Here is a 17,416-nt window from a genome sequence, read left to right on the forward strand (position 1 = left end):
TATTTGATGAAGAAATGTGTGACAGGAAAGGTCCAGGTGTGCAAACATGCCAAGAGGCAGGCTTTTCAGCAGAACAAACCAGCTCAGTACACCCCATAAAAAAGGGGCAGCAGAGAAAACGTGTGCATGCAGGCAAGCATGTACACACGTGCAGCAGAGATTTATACATCCAGCTTAAGTATTATCTGTGTAACAGCTTAAGACTCCTGTAGTTACCCAGTTCTAGTCCTTGGCTGGCACGCAGTGTGCCTTTGTGGCGAGGACAAGCCAGTTGACATGGCAATTAGATCTCTTCATTAGTGTTTCTTATACAGAAGTAAGAGATCTTCTCCCTTCTATTACTTCTGTGCTCTCTTTTCCTGAGCATACGAAAGTAATCCGGGTACCATGGGATGGATTTGACCTTTAATGTGTTAAAGACCAAAATTTTCCACTCATCTTCCCAAAAAATTGCTACTTTGAATGCTGGTGAAGAACTGAAGGTAAACCAGTTGCTTTAGAAAGAAATCAGTAATAAGCCCACTCCTTTTCATCTTCAGTTCTGTAAAAACTAAACCCAAACAAGTACAGAAATATCCATAGGTTTCTTTAATCTGTTTATAAAGGATCTTCAGTCATATTAGGAGCTCATAGTAGCAATTCAAAAGCTAAATATAAAAGCAGCTTTATGAAGTACTTATAAAGTCAGTAAGAGGCTTTTTATTTTTAGCATATTTTCCTGTGAGATAATGAATGTAGAAAGAATCCAAACCCAAAATGAGATACAGAAAGAGATCCCACGATCTGCACCAGGAGTGTTACAGAATCAGCGTGTAGAGAGCAATGTTCTGACAACACCATCTGCTCATTTGTGCTGCTTTTTCCTATTACCAGCTCTCTTAATGTCTCATGCATGATTTTCTGTGGAAGTCAGGAGGAGTGTATGATTTATTTTGACATTAATATTTACCAGGCTGGTGTATGCTTAAAGTAGCCAAGATGCTGAGAATGTTTGCTTGTTTAAAAAGCCATTGAAATGGCTTTTCTTCTTCTTTGGAGACATCAACAAGTTATTTTGTCACTTCACTGTTACATAAAAGTCATATCCCATTCACATTGCATTAATTTAGGTAAATACCACTAGTTTTGCTCTTACTAGAACTGAAGACTGAAAGAAAAATTACTTTGGCTTTTAAAAAGCTTGCTGGCATATTACATTGGTCACTAAAGAATAGGGAAACAAAGTTTCAGGCTGTGAAACTTCAAATTCTTTACTATTTGCAATTTAATGTGAAATTAAAATGCAAGATACTCCTGCAAAACTCATTCTGGACACTGAAAATATTATGTTTGATTTGTCCCTTCCTGGCACCTAAACCAGATATTTAATTTGCATTTGTTACATACATATAACAACTGTCCTGCAGATTCTGGGTAGGTAGCATTCCTGAGGTGTAGAGCTTTTTAGTTTTGAAGCAAGTTTTGCAAATAAGGTTTGTGTACTCTGATGAAATACAGCAGAAGTGTGCACAGTCTGTGCATCTCAGATCTGTGGCATGACTGCATTACACTATGGATTGATAACTCTTCTCATCCAAAAATGGATTACAGAGCTGACAGATTTCTTAAAATAACCATTATGGATGTGAATCATACTGACAAAATCAAAGAAATCCCATTCAGAAAAGTCATCTTGCCAAACATTCTCATGAATGTGGGTGGTAATATATGATTATATACAAGGGTTTTTTTTTTTAATACCTAGGGATATAAGCCTAAATTTTTTTTTTTCTCATCAACAAAAAGACTGCCAAAGTTACATATCAGTGTATTGATGCTATGCATGTACCAGAAGGCTGATCTCAAATAGCTCTGTGTTCTAAGATGGTTTCATGTGTTGTCCCTTAGGAACTGATATGCCAGAGACGCACTCTCTCACAAGCATGGATAGCGAGACAAAACTCAGTGTTTGCAATTCTCCTGCGCAGGATTACGTCATTTTTCACAGCAATTACTTTTCCTAATATTAAAAAGACAGAGGCAAAAATAAAAGAGTTGTAGTATCTCAGAATACAGCTTCTGTTGGTTAGTTAAATTAATACTGATGCCACCTCTTCTTTTCAAGTTTTGAGATTTTTTTAAATTGATGCAGATGTTTACTAATACATTAGAAGAAGCCATTCAAGACACAATATCTTTAGTGTTTAAAACCTTTGGAAATTCATGTATTAGGAATGCATATGTGCTGTAAAACATGACCTCTGCACATTTTGTTTTTTAGGAACTACAAGAACTCCTGAAAGAACTTGTGACAATGTGCAGTCTTAAGTGCTGCAGTCTTAGAACCCTTTTTCTATTGCTGCTCTATAGGTAAGAAGTATTTGCTAAAAATGTTATTTCTTCAATATATATTATTATATCAGTAAATTTATAATAAACTTTCATATAATTAGAGACATATCTGACCAAGTAACAAAGTAAAATCTTCTTGGCATTTGAATCTTGCCTCTTACAAAAATTTAAGAACCTGGGTATTAATAACAGAAATACAGGACTGAGCTTCATGATCCTCAGCTGCCTTATCAGAATTTTTAAATTGGAAAGATTCATGAGGGAGAAAAAGAATGAAATTTATGAAGTATATTAACCCTCAAATAAAGGATTATTGGGTACAGAGTGACAAATTCAGATGGGCACATGGTCCTTGCCTGGAGCATAGGGCCTTGCTCAAGGACAGAAGCACACAGCCTACCTAGATTTACAACAAGCTTGAGATAGTAAAATTATCTAAAAGGAGAGTATCTTAAAAAGAATTACCTATTTGAAACACTGTTTTCTTATTCTCTGTTATGAAACTGTGAAATCTTTAGGAAATCTGAGTTGCGTTAAGCTGGAAAATGAAAATGATCCCCTCTGGCTACACAGTACAGCTAACAGTACAGCTGCCATGACCAAAAAAAAATACAGAAATGGAGCACTTAAAATATATTTCGTCTGTAAAAATGGGCAAAAATATTCTTTAAGTAATTCTAATAAAATACAGGCATGGACAGGTTAAACATTCTCATCACTACTTTCAATTGATGTATTTAAAGCCAATTCTTTATCTAGAATTGCCTAACCTACTTCATCTTACAGTAAATTCCTCAGGATAAGATTCTGTCTGAGCTTTAACTCAAGTGGGTGTGCAAACACTCATTTAGATAAAGCTTTCTCTTTGTAGTGGGAACAGGTGGAACAGTCCCCTGAAAGTGAGTTCAAAGCATCCACCTCCTCCACCTTCTCCAGTCCTATAGAGAGATCTTTGTCCAAAACACACACTTGCCCTAATTCCACCTTCTTTCCTCATCAGCTGTGACTTGCCACACTGTAATAAGTGGATGACTCATGGCTTAGCCATAATATAACACTGCTAAGAGAACAACAATTTCAGAAGCATCTGAGTAACAAGGAGGCGAAATTCCCCCAGGAGCTCAGCCTGTGGTACATAGTTCATTACTATGAGACAGACTTTGTGAATCCTCTTACAGCTTCATCTGGCTGTGAGTGACCAGAAGCACAGGCAGTTCATTCCTGAGTATCATCCGTGGGGATAAGGGCACACAGCACCTGTAGGAGTGTCTGGGTACAAGTGCACAGCATTGAGCTGAGGTGTCTGTTGTACCCAAATCCAGACACAGGCTGGAGAAGGAGCACTGGCCTTTGGTTATCCCACAGACAGGATAATGCTTGAGTACAAAAATGGACTTTTCCAGTGCACAAATCAGGAGGTGTTTGTGCAAGTGCTGTTTGAAACAAAAACTATCATGCTTGGCACTGATACAGAGAAATATTTCTAAATCGAGGGCTGAGGTGCACCCAAAGCGAGGGCCATGATTTTTTTGCCAAGTAGTCCCCTAGATATTCTACTTGGAAAAGTTCTGCCTAACATGTGAAGAGAGTTTCTTCTGCTGAATAATTTACAATCAGTAATGGTATGGGGTTGTTTTTTCCTTTCTCTCCCTCCCTGCCTGAGAGACATTTCTTCACTTCAGTTAACATTAAATTACATTACAATCACATAATGGGCCCCTTTTTAGTATTAAAATCTGTATCTGGGGAGTTAGCTGGATAATTGCTTTCCATGATTTTTTTAAAGTAGTAATGAAAACATTGAGGCAAATTTATCATTATCAGGGATCAGCTTAAGTAAATGTATGCTATTTGGTCTGAAGTAGGGTTCCAATTTGTTTTAGATAGGGTGTTTCCAACACCTAGAAATGCTAGCCTGGGTTTATGGATTCAGGGACAGAAAATTCTATGAAATGTGCTTTTATTTTCTTTTTTTTTGCCTGAGTTTAAGAGCATTTATGGTACTTCACTGTTTGCTCTTGTATCTGGTAAAATGATGCTACAGTTTCAACCTCACCATTTAACAAAAAAATGGTGACTGTACTGTCTGTTCAAAGTGGAGAATTAATCAGTGATGTAGTAGATTTTGCTACAGTCTATCTGCAAAGACCATATAAATCCCCATATCATTGAGCACAAGCATGAAACCAGAAATAACAACTTTATTTACATCTGTAAGCCCTATGCCTGTCAGTGAATTGCCTGAAAAAAAGCTTTTTTTATTCTTGTTTTCCTGGGGGGAGTGTTTCAAAAGCTCGTTCAGACTGTATCTGGCATTTTGTTTATCTTCTTGCAGTTCTAAGGTGTTTCTGTCTCTTTCATGTTACATAACTTCTGACAAAAAATAGCCAGAAAAAATATTCTCGTACAAATGTCTAGACTGTACTTTTGCCTAAATAAATGATATATACTACTGTTTAGGGCAAATGTTCCTTTTTTCCTTTTCAGTCACCCCCTTCCATTAAGACACTAACTTGAAAGTATCTTAAATAACAAGAAGTTGTTTTATCTTTCAAGTTTAGCCAAAACCATAAAAATTCTCAGCTTTTGAGCCATAAGAATGACTTAGGAAAATAAAGAATTATAATCCAGCTTTTACAAAAGAGGGCATTGAACCTGATGAGTTAAAATATTTGTTATGCATTGACAGCCCAGAACAGATAGATATTCTCAGCCAAAAAATAATTGTATTCTTGGTTATTTTTCTGTAAAAGCCTGTTCACTCTTCAGTTGCTGGATCACTTGTTGCAAGGCAATTCTCTACTTAGGTGCATGCCAAGGTACTTCACATACATTAAGAAAATGGAGGAACTTTAACAGCTTCCCTTAACTACAAAACATATACTTAAATATAACTACACAAATATTGGTTAAGAGAAGCTTAGATGCACTGATGAGAAGATGCAGGTGCATAAGTGGAATGAGGCTCAACTTTTACTTTATCCTTTGCTTCTGTGAGCAGCTGTGAGCTCCCTGTGGCTGGGCTGGGAAAGGAGCACGTGCATCAAAGAGCACTTTAAAGGAAGCAGAGCATCATCTCTTAGTACAAAGAAACCCCAAACTACTGAAGGCACAGAACCTCTGTAGGTTCCTTACCTTTCTCCACTGACAATCTGCTTCTGAGCATCCCTCAAAGTCGGTAGGCTGGTGACACCACACACTCACATTTAGGAGGCCTCAGGTTCCTCTCACTTGTTGGCTTGCTATGATAGGACTGATCCGAGGTTTTGTGGTCAAAAAGCACACAGGGGACTGTGCCTCATTAATTCACAGCCTCAATTACATCTCAACAGCTTTCCCAGGCTTACTTAACCATAAAGCTCAAAAGACCAGCGATATGAGGCTGCATATCCTGTGTTAATAAGGAAAACTATGAATTACCACAGGTAATTTAAGGGAAGGACTTCCATAAATGTTTTAAAGATATATTTTAGAAAACAGGTGTTAATGATAATGAACCAGACCACTCTGCAATTGCACACTGATTGGCAGAACGATGATATACCCTTGCAGTATAAAAGAAACAAGTTTTCCTTTAACATTTGGCAACGTGTAAAACTTATTCAAGACCAACCCAGTAAAACTGTGAAATTAAACTCATGCAGCTCATTGAACACTTAGCTAAAATTTAAATGTAAATTACAAAAGGAGAGATATCTATTTCAAGTACAGTATTTAAGAATTTAATTACATTCAAATGCAGTTCCAATTTAAACACTTCTATGCAATATAAAACTGGCCTTCTTATTTATATTCACATCTCAACTCAACATGACTGTGTTTTTTTTCTTTAGGAAAAAAACTTACAGAAGAAACCTTCCTTATTTCAATGCTGACATTACTCAAGGGTATACTTAAGTAACAAGTAACAACATCATTTTTTGGCAATATAGAATAGAAATAAAAATTGGGGAAAAATAAAGGAAAAAATTAAGGTAATTCAAATAGCTAAGATACTTGTGTTACAATGCAGCTAATGAAAAATGGCTACTTCTGTGGCAATAGGGTCTGGTGAATTAAAGTTATACAGCAATAGCAGCTTTTCAAGTCAGTAGATACTACATTTAAAACCACAGTGTGATTTGGCCACGTGCATTCAGTGACATCATCTTAGCATTTAAGCTCTGCCAGTTTAAGGTTTGGACTATTTCTAGTGGATGAAAGTCAGTGTCCTGACAAAAGAACTCAAGCTTTCTCAGAAGCAGCAAATTTAACATTAAAATATCAAGCTTTGTAAAGAGACCCAGAAATATAATGCAGAAGAGAAAGCAGAGTTTTCATGAGCAGCTCCAAAAAGAATTGAGACTAAGAAATGCAGTGAGGATTTAGCGCTATAAAGAAAGACCACGAAACACTGGTAGCCCCTTCTCTGACGGTTTATACTTAGATTCTTTTCCCTAGGAACAAATCACCACAGCCCTTGCACCTACTGTAGGAGAGTTTGTCACTTTTAGGGGCCAGTAATTCCCAGAGCAAGGATTAAAATCTATGGGCCCTTCTCCTGGTGTTTATATAGGTGTCTACTCTCCATCAGCACAGACAATGCCTCTACCAGCTGGGCTCACTACGTCAATTAATTATCTGCTTCTCACCTTCATAATTCATACCCCACCTTTCTCAAATCAGTGGGAACAAGTCGTTGCTGCCATCTGTGCTTTAATTTCTAAAGAGCACACCCTGGTCAGTCTTGGGATGCTCACCTTTGGGGTTAGGCAGAAAGGGTTTGCAATTATTTATATTTAACTTCTGTGGATTGTATTTGTAGCTGTTTCTGGACAAAGGAAATACTTGAATTCTGATTTTGCTCAGCAGGATAATTTCTGTAACCTGTTTAAAAATTGTGTTGTGAAAGCAGGATTTTAAGAGTGTTTTTATGCAGTAGTCACTGAGGCTGGTTTCTGTCTCTGAGACCTAAATATAATGTATGTCATTATGTAAAAAGAAGCTTAATTTTAAATGCTGAAATAAACAATCAGCATCCCTTCCACATTCCTAGATTATAACCATAATGCCCTGTTTACAGATAAAGTATTAAAGAAGATTGTTTCTCAGATGGAGTGTTAGAAATAACAGACTTTAAGGTATAAAAAGAAATAGAGTTAGACTTTAAGGTATAAAAGAGATATATTTTTTTCCTCTAAAAGACTAATACAGATTATGAAATCTGATATTTTTTGGATTTTTTTTCCTATGTCCTTTTAAAAGACTCTCATTTTCAATTCCTTTTAGGTCAATGCAAATGCCTCAAGCTGAGGGAAAAAGTGAAATTCTACCTCCAACAATACAGAAAATAATAAAAGGGTACAACAAGTATCTACGTCCATTTTTTGATAGTAAGTAGAAAAGCTCTTTCAATCAGACTGAGTCATAACACAGTGTGGTGTCTAAAATTCAGCAGTGAGAGCAAATGGGTTTTTTTCCTGTACTTTTTTCCTCTGATATCGGACAGCTACTGATCTGATTATACATGTTCTGTGATATCATAGAGTTTAATAGCTTTTGTGGCTCAAGGTGAAACGTGTATATTCCAAATATTTGCAAGCTAAACTTCCAGACTGTTAGAAAATTTGACTATCATTGTATGTGTGTCTTCGTGAAATAAGCTGTAACACTTTACCTATTTAAAAGCATAATTTCCTCTAATTTCCTAAATAATAACTATAAAAAGCTTTGATTAAAGATTTGAAAGCTTTATATATCGAGCTGTTCACAACAGCCCAGGCAAATCTTGTTACTATGCAAATTACTATGCTCCTCAACTATAAGATTGCAAGAGAATTATTTTATAAATGGTTCTTGCCTTAGGTCTTAAAGGTCACTGAACAGATTTACTGAAAAGTGTGGGGGAAAATCAATTAAAAATGTCAGCTCCCTGCATCAGAATCCAGTGGTCCCCAGATTGGAAGATCCACATAGTCTACTGCATCAAGGCTGATTTTACTGCCCTGCAGCCCAGTCAGGCACCTGAAATCTCAATGAAAAACATCTTCCTTGTTTGAGTCATGTTATTGCATGTATCAGAAATACTGAGGACTTATGAAGTGGGATGGAGAGTCGTCCTGGAGAAAGTGCAGAACACTGAAGAGGAAAATATTTGGAATGAGGAAAAGAAGTTCAGCACCATGTGTCTGTCAGAAAATAAACTTGTAGTGTGAATGCTAGGCAATAGTTCTTAAGCTAGATGTTTGGATATGTTAGAGGTATGAATGTCAAATGAAATATTTTATATCTCTTTATATCCTGCTGAAAAAAATGATTGACTAATGAGTTTCTAAGACCATACTGTTTCCTCTTGTCATCCAAACACCCGGTTCAGTATGGATGCTCCACATCATTGTGCTGTTTCTGATCCATTTAAAATAATTTGCTGTACCTGCACTTTAGGCTGAAGAAAAAAGGGAAAATTATTTCATCTGTTTGTTTTTATTGTAATTATCTTAGCTGATGATAAAACTGCTATAAAATATTTAATGCTCTACGGAGATTTTCAGCAAAATAAGTGTAACTTTAATAAATAAACTAACCCTTCCTCATTGGAGATGATTCATAATGTAAAATAGTTGTTCAGTGGCCATTAATATATTTTATTCATTACCTCCTGTTACTGCTAGAGATATGTTGACACTGCCATGATGAGTGTGCTTGGGTAGACAACAGAGTCTCATTTCAGAATCCTATATCAGCAATTAAGACCTACCATAAAGCATATTTGAGTTACAAATCTCCCTTTTCCCTTCTGCATCTTTTTTCCTCAGCTGTTGCATCGCAGCAAGGCTACAGTTGGGTTTTTTTTTTTGTCTGGATGTTTTGTTGAGGGGGATGCTAAGGCCTCTCTGGGTGTGCCTTGAAATCCCAGAGGAGCTCATGCACAGATCGAATCCGTGTCACACAAAGCCAGTCTCACACCTCCAGACAGCTGCATGTGCTCACTGCAGCTCAGGCATGCAAACACTGCCTCAGGAATCTTTGATGGATCTCCAGTAGCTCCAGTGCTGAAGGAATGAGATCACACCCTGCACTAAATGCAGGGTTGGTGGTTTTGTGAGAAATCACTTCCTTTGTAGGAATAATTTGAGTTAGGGTGATTCAGGCAATGCTTGTCCTGATTCTTGAGCCTGCAGCTTTTTGTGAGATCATTTGGGATCACTTTCTGTGTTACAGGGGAACCTGTGCTTGGGCTGGGGGGTGGTATCAGCCTAGTCCTGACCCCTCTCTGTTACTGGCAGGGTGGGCTACGCTTTGCCATGAGGGTCAGGTCCAGGAGAAGCTATTGTTCTTCTCAGAAGCAGAGCTAGCAAACAACCTAAATCCTAAAGCTCAACAAACCTGTGGAATGTATTTATCTGTGTGACCACAGCTATGCTAGCTTTGTTCCATGTAAGATTATCCTGAAGAAAATTTTTTTGCCTGCAGCTGGTGTACCTTGTGTCTGTTCTGGTATCTGGCTTTGTTCACAATAACATCAGTGAACAGCTGTCAGAGGGCTGATGAAGCCAGAGTAGCAATTAGTCATTGATACCACTTCTGTGGCCTCCCCCTGCCCCACTCCCCCCAAATCCTTAGTTTCTTTGAGAGGATATGTTCATGTTAATAAAAAGAAGCTGACCAGTTAGAGATGGATTTGAAGGTTAAACAGCTGATTAAACTTGAGAAGGCTAGTGAAAAATGCACATTAAAAACGTAACTGGGGTATTCTGGTAGAGATCATCAGCTGCTGTAAAAGCCTGCGCTGTCTTGATTGTGCAACCTATTACTGATGATATACTCTGAGAAAGAAACTTGTGTTTCTAGAAATATGAACAGAAAAGGATGGATATTCACCTGACAACCTACATATACAAAGGATTTCTGTAAAGGGGAGCCTAGTATGTGTATGTTGATATGGAGAAATATCTCCCCCAAAATATGCTAAAGCCAGCCTTTTTAAAGATACTTGGCTTCCTTTTCTTTAGTTTAGGCCAAGACTCCTTTGCTTTCAAAAATACATGTATTTCTGTTTATTAGTTCAGTTAGATGCACACTCATAAATATGCATGAAAAAATTTGTCATAAAACTAGATGATATTATTTGTTGGCATCTACAGTGGTTTAAGCTTAATGTTAGTGAGTCATAATGGAATTCTGAAATGTGATTTTTATCAAGTGTGAGATACCAGCAGTAAGCTTAAATTTTAGAGTAACCTAATTTAAAATAATTTCAAGGTTACCTGTCCTTGAAAATTTTCTTCAGGCATGAAATGGCAATTTTTGAAGTGATGATTACTGCCAAGATACAATCATACTCTTGCAAAATCAGTGACACTGAACTCCTTAATATTTAACAAAATGGGGTTTTAATCCAGAAAAGAAAGTTAGGAATAAACAAGTGTTCATAAAATGACAGTTCATTTCTCCTAAAGTCAGAAAACCCAGAAATATTTACTAGTCAAGTAAAATTTATGGCAGCTCATAAATTTTTAGTTTAATAAGCCCTCCATTTGCTTATTAATTTGTGTTTGGTCTTTGTGCTAGGACTGGCAGATGATGGGAAATGTCCCAACCACACATCCCAACTCATGTAGTGTCATTTACAAGGGGGCTATGAAGATCTTTTTCATTTGTGTCCAATGACTGCATAACAACATAAAAACTGTCTTCTCCTCTGCTTGCATGGATTGAATCTACTGCTTTTCTAGATTTTAATTCTGGATTTATCTCACCTTACTTTGGTCATCTGCTCCAGCACAGGTCACCCCTGCAGACCCTGGCTGCACAAACATTGCCATTTATTTGTAACACAGGCTGTCCTTCCCATCTGTAAGCACCTCAATCTGGTGCCCAAAGTTGGATTAGTTGAACCCAGCCTCAATATGTCAGAGGTCTGCAGACAAGTAAAACTGGCTGAGTGTTTTATGTTTGTCCATGGTGGGTGGCACATACAAGCTGCCAAATTGTGAGAGTACTTTAGGCACTGTTAGCACAGAGGACTCTCAGCTGGTCTGGTTATTTAGCTCTCCCCTCATCTGAATGTTGCTGTTAAGAATGTTCTCTTTCCTGATCTATGGCACTTTCACGTCCCTCTTTGAGCTGGTTCATCAAGCAAGTCTTCATAAATTCAGCAGATAGGTGCAATAAAAAATTAAAAACCCCCAGAACTGTAATCTGGAATGATTTCAGCCATTCTTTGGACTGAAATATGAAACACTCCTATACTAATGTTAGTAGATATTACTCCTCAATGTGATAGTATCTATCCTACCGTTACAGTTATATATGGAATACTTCTACAGAAAAGCTGGCATAAGGGATTTAAAAATCAACAGTTATTCCCCTTAAATGTCCTACATTACCCTGACACTATGTCAGCAGTACAAGTTGATTTCCACCTCAGATTTTCTGCTGGAACCATGCAGATCAATTTTATAACTTTATGTACTGTGCTAAAATCTCTGAATTAATGAGCAATTCCTGCAGACTCCAGTGAGCCTTGGATCAGGTTCATAGGGTTGTTAAGGGATGCATAAAATCTTGTAAATAATTTTATACAAATAGATTTTGTTCTGTGATTGAATGTGATAATTTAAGTGTTCTAATTAAAAAGAGAGAGACTAGGAAAAGGTCACAGCTAAGTATATTTGAATATGGAAGCTGCTTCAAGTGGTACAGAAAAGTGTCATGCTTAAATCAGTTATTCTAAATCACATTTAAAAGATTATTTTCCTTGGCTTCATAATGAGTAATACATTTCATAGACTTAAGTTTTAAATTAAAGCAAATAATTTTTTTAGTCCAACCTTCTGTCTAAGACCTGTCATCATGATTTTTCCCCCCCTCAAATGGTGCTTATATTAAGTTCTATAAATTTAATTAGATGAAGGCATTTTAGTCTTCAGAAATGTCCAAAAGAGAAAAAGATATCAGAATGTTAGCTGTGTCTAACACCTTTGGTTTAGTAAGGCAAACTCGCAGGGTACATGAGAAATAAATACCAAATAACCATCATCTAAAGACTATTTTAAGTCCCAACTAGCCAGTATCTAATCCTTTACAGGCAAGTAAAAAGCCAAGAATATGTAAACCAGCATACCCATGGTGATGGAGTTTTTCCTTCCTTTCCCAGGGAACTGAGAGACACTGTGAGCATATGATTGCCACCAAATCCAGCTTCCTGCATGCAGTGCAGTTTGGGGTTTGGTTTTTGGGTTCTCCCCTGCCTCTCCAACCCTCCAAAGGCTTAGCTCCAGAGATTCTAAATTACAAATGGTGGTTATGTTTAGATAGTGAAAAAGATCAATTTATTTGAAGTTTCCTGTTGTCTCCAGTTTCCATAAACTGGGATCTTACTTTGCTTTGCCAGTGTGCATAACTAACTACTTACATGCATTTTCTGACATTGGAGAAGTCACTTTTTGACATTGGAGAAGTCTTTGAGGACTGAGTAAATAATGCTCCTCGATTTTTATGTTACAAGATTTGATGCTAAGCTTCCAGATTTTTTTGTCTTTTGGAGTATTTCTCTTTCTCTCGACTAAACTGTGTATGCTGTTTGCACATTTTATTTAAATGTGGAAAACAAATCTTATCACAGTCATAACAGTCTTGCCAATACAGAATAGATTGCAAGATAACTCAATTCTGTGTGTTACTCCCCATTGCAATATTGCTGCTGCCAAAGCATAAGATGGAAAGAGCATGTTAAAGTGATTATCTGTGACAGCCTCTAAATCCTTCTCAAAGGCACTGCTTGCCAAGATGGTTTCCCATTCTATGTGTGCTGGCTGTCTTGTTTGTTCCCACTTTAATTGCCTGCATTTGGCTGTATGGAAACCTGAGGGTTTTGACAAATGATTTAACAAGCTGTTGTTAATATGGTTCCCACCAATTTTTGTCTTTTCCACGAACTCTACCAGCAGAGCAACATCAACCTCTAAAAGTCACTGATGCAAACAGATAGGATTGAAACTGATTCATACTAGAAATGGATCTGTCTTCTGATGCCTTCAAATCAAGAATTAGAGTTGAGATCTGTCAGCAGGCCTGTCTTAACCTGTACACTTTCTTCATGTAGCTATTTGTCAAGAAAGATGTCTTGTGGTGGGAAGTTAAATGCCCTGAAAAAATCCAAGCATAATATATCTCATTATGTAAAACTTCTGTAATACTCCAAAGCAAAGCTGGCAATCAAAGAGACGAAACGAGGTTTTTAGGAAGCTATAATGAATTATTCTAGTGATAATTTCTCTTCTAATTCTCTGTTTACTCGCAATATTTTATCCATTATTGCTAAAAAGATAAGACACTCTTCCAAAAAAAGCCATTCCTTTTGAGTCCTTCCTGAATGTAAGAATAGTTTTGAGTTTTCTTAGACTAAATGCAAAAAGGCTTATGCTAACAGCTCAGCACTAGAAGTTATTGCTAGTGCTAATCTATTGCAGTACTAGGCACACACGTGACACAGTGGTGGTTTCTTTTGCTGCTACAGACTGGGATCATTGCAGTGATCCAGACTTAATTTTTAGGTATGCTATCTGCCACTCTTCTGGCTGCTTTCCCATTTGGGATTACTATGAATATCTATAAAGGGGATATAGAGGAACAGTGTACATAACTTGCAGTAAAATTGAAATGTGTTGCTTAGGCTGCATGGCCACTGCTGTAACAAGGCACTCCCTTTGGTGCTCCTCTGCCGTGCTTTGAAGATTCCCTTCAATAATGCAGGACATACTGACTTCAGTTTTCTTCTGAAGATCTGTAGATTTCTTCTGATGTTGTCATTATACATACAACTTCTGCCAAACATATGGAAATGTAGGAACTGACTGCCTCAGCTGGTTTGCTGCCCAGTTTTTGACACTGTCAACAGGAGACCTTTCAGAGGAAGTTCAGAGGAAACCCTGGTGAATAATTATGGGCAGATTCATTCTGTTATTAATACTTTACAAGATACGGTGCCCTGCTAAATAAACATTTATCCTCACATGCAAAAAAGAAATCAGAATTTAACTATTAATGTAGTCATGATTTAACTGAGTGCTGGAACAAAGCTGTTCTCAGCATCTTGTATTGTGTTAATAAAGATCCTTTCCATAACTATTGTTTTCCTGTACAACTTCTCCCATACAGCACGCTGCTGTATCTGGGGTGATGGAATTTTCTGATGAGTTTTTGTGGGTGCTGGGCTGGACAGGCTGGGTGCCCTTGGGCAGTGAGAACTGTTGTCTGGGGTGAGTGGAGTAGGGTGGTTTTTCCCGACTGTGCTGCCACTCCTTGGCTCTTGGAGCCCAGGGCAGGTCAGTGTTCAGTCAGCTTGAGCTAGAAGTACATCCTAACCTGGGCTGGATGCCTTGTGGTGCCCAACACTGTCACCCAACACTGCAATGGTCTTGTGTTACTCAGTAATATTTTGAAAAATACTTCAGCAGGAAACAATAAAAGGATCTACAAAGTCCTGTTTGTCTGATTCCAGAGAAATTGACCCCTGCCTAATTTCAGTAATCTTTCTGAGCTTTTCTCCTCATAAGTGTAACAACCTAGCACTGATGATACTGAAATGCTGATAATGAACATTTTGGCAGACATGTATCACCTTACTAGGCAAGGATCAGGTGTTGTTCCTACTGATAAATCATGATATATTAGGAGGAGTCTGATTATTCTCAGCCATGATTCCTGCATAATCATCTGAACATCCTTGGGGTGGTCCATCATTAAGCATGTGTCTTGCTGGATGGGGTTCTCCCAAAATGATCACGTGATAATTGGCAATAATATGGTCTGTTACAGTCATATGTGGGAATATCTAGGAAGACATTAAAAAATCAGATTATGGATCACATTATTTTAAAATCACATTATTTTAAAATTCAATGGTTTTTGAGGGTCTGACATATCTTTTGAGGCTGGCAATATTGTACCTGCAATAATGATACAGTATGGTGGTAAATATAAGTATTAAATGTTACACCACAGGTAGCTGGGATAAGTTTCCTAGGGGGTGAGCTTTTAAGCCTGGAGGGAGAGAAGAAAGTTTATTCATGGAGTATCAAAACATGAAAAGAATGGAAAGAAACAGAAGAACAACCTGTCAATGATCTGAGAGTTTTTTAGTCAATTTTGTTCCAAAGTTAACCTTCAAATTCTTTTTTCAATATATGAACAATAGTTTCTAAACCCAATGTATAATTTAATAGTCTATAATAAACACGCATATTACCAGCAGGGCATGCTTCAAACCTGCAGTCCTGTTTTAAGCTGGAGCTTTATATCTAAACTTTCAACTGAGTCCAGAACAAAGGACTTACAGATTTTTTTTTCAGGAGTGACAGATGTGTAATGATTTTAACATGTGCATTAGAAATAGAAAATATTTTGGAAAAAATAAAATACTAATAAACTTACATGTCTTAGAATGACACTTTTTTTCTTAGTGTTACTCAGGGGGATGTAGTTGGACTCCAAGTTCCTCTGGATGCAATCTGGGGCCATAGAGGAAATTTCTACAAAATGTATTGCAAGGAGCCAAAAAGGGCTTTCAGCTGTGTGCCTGTGAGATAGGGGCACTACTAGCTACAGAGATCTTACCAAAAGTATTTCTGCATTTCTCAGTCCTGTGTTCTCTTCTTCTCAATTGCTTGGAAAGATACAGTGATTTAATATTAATGTTTTTGTACAAGCACTCTGTTAATTATTCTGCACATATTCAACCAGGAATAATGTCATGTTTCCATCAAAGCTCTGCACAAATTCTGCATTTTAAAATGCACAGCTGGTGATCTTCCTTCCAACAGTGTGAAAGGCACATTCAGAAGGAAATGGGAATCTGAGCATACTGACACTACAATAACAACTGCTTAGGTAAGGTGTTTAATGACACTGAATAAGCCTTCAGCTTATGACAAGTTTTCCTTTATAAATGCAAGTATTTAAACCACAAGTTTCCTTCTAGCAGTCAAAGGCAAGGTATTAAATCTCAATGATACAATATATACCATAAATTCTTAAATGGGCAGTAAAGAAAGTTACTCAGCTATGCCATCTGGATATTAACCATGTGACATTGCCAGCTAAAACTTCTTCACCCACATCTGATGGAACAGATGTTGCAACTAGAAGAATTCCTTCCATTGCTCTGCACCTCAGGGCGGAAGAGTGTGAGGTACCCCTGGGGAAAAATCATATAAACCAGGAAGTATTTAGGAAATAAAGCCTGTTTCTGAAAACTGAAATAGTTTTTATCTGAGAAGTATGACATTTTGGTTAAGAATGTGAGAATTCTTGCATAATCTGTGTTTGAGGAATATTTAAGGTAGCTTCTTAACATTTAGAAAAAAAGGGAAAGATTTTCTAGACAATTCTCATGAACCCTGAATATTAAAGAATTTTGAGCTACATTCTGACTTTCTCTTTCTCTTTGCAGATGGTCCTGTGTCAATTGGAATGAGTATGGATATTGCAAGCATTGATACAATATCAGAAATTAATATGGTATTGTAGTTTTTGCAGTCTTGTTTTTGCTGTTGATAAGCTGATGTCTCGTGCTTACAGCTGCGGGCAATATGGCTTTGGGCTTGTCTCCTTGTGAAGTCAGTGTGGGTTAGGAGATGGAATTTTCTTTTTCTCTGCACATAGCATTTATAACACTCTAATAAGCAAAGAAATGCAGCTGCAAATCCCACCTCTCTCAGATACAAACAGAAATCTGCTACTGAGTATTAATCTTAATGAGAAGCATGTGGATCTGTACTTATTTTCCAGCTGAAATGTCTAAATCTTTATGCATTTCAGAAAAATAAAGATATATTCATGTGCCTTTGAAGCCACACTCTTTCCCTATGATTAGACACAGCTGAACTCAGACTGTTTTTCTCTTCCATTGTTGCTGTCACACATTAATTTATTCCAGCTGTGTTTCATTTAATTTGTATAATTTGTTTTGAACAAACTATGAAATGGAATGTACTTTTCTACTTAAAGATCCTCCATTGGTACACAGAAATAGAAAGAAAAAATAATTATTCAGATATTAAATATGACTGCATTAGTAATTAGTAATTATTAGCTACTATTT

General features: G+C 37.1%; 1 protein-coding gene across 1 annotated transcript in view; it reads left to right on the top strand.

Annotated features, from left to right (window-relative positions):
* Window positions 1–2,261: 2,261 nt before the first annotated feature.
* The window catches only part of LOC136364138 (gamma-aminobutyric acid receptor subunit pi-like), a 37,760-nt gene continuing 22,605 nt past the window's right edge, over window positions 2,262–17,416 (top strand). The window contains exons 1-3 of the mRNA XM_066323789.1: window positions 2,262–2,349; window positions 7,600–7,703; window positions 16,766–16,833. Of these exons, the coding sequence (XP_066179886.1) occupies window positions 2,294–2,349; window positions 7,600–7,703; window positions 16,766–16,833 (228 nt within the window). The 5' untranslated portion in view covers window positions 2,262–2,293. The remainder of the gene's footprint in view (window positions 2,350–7,599; window positions 7,704–16,765; window positions 16,834–17,416) is intronic.

The sequence above is a fragment of the Sylvia atricapilla genome, chromosome 8 (assembly GCF_009819655.1).
Source record: "Sylvia atricapilla isolate bSylAtr1 chromosome 8, bSylAtr1.pri, whole genome shotgun sequence".
NCBI classification, from domain to species: domain Eukaryota; kingdom Metazoa; phylum Chordata; class Aves; order Passeriformes; family Sylviidae; genus Sylvia; species Sylvia atricapilla.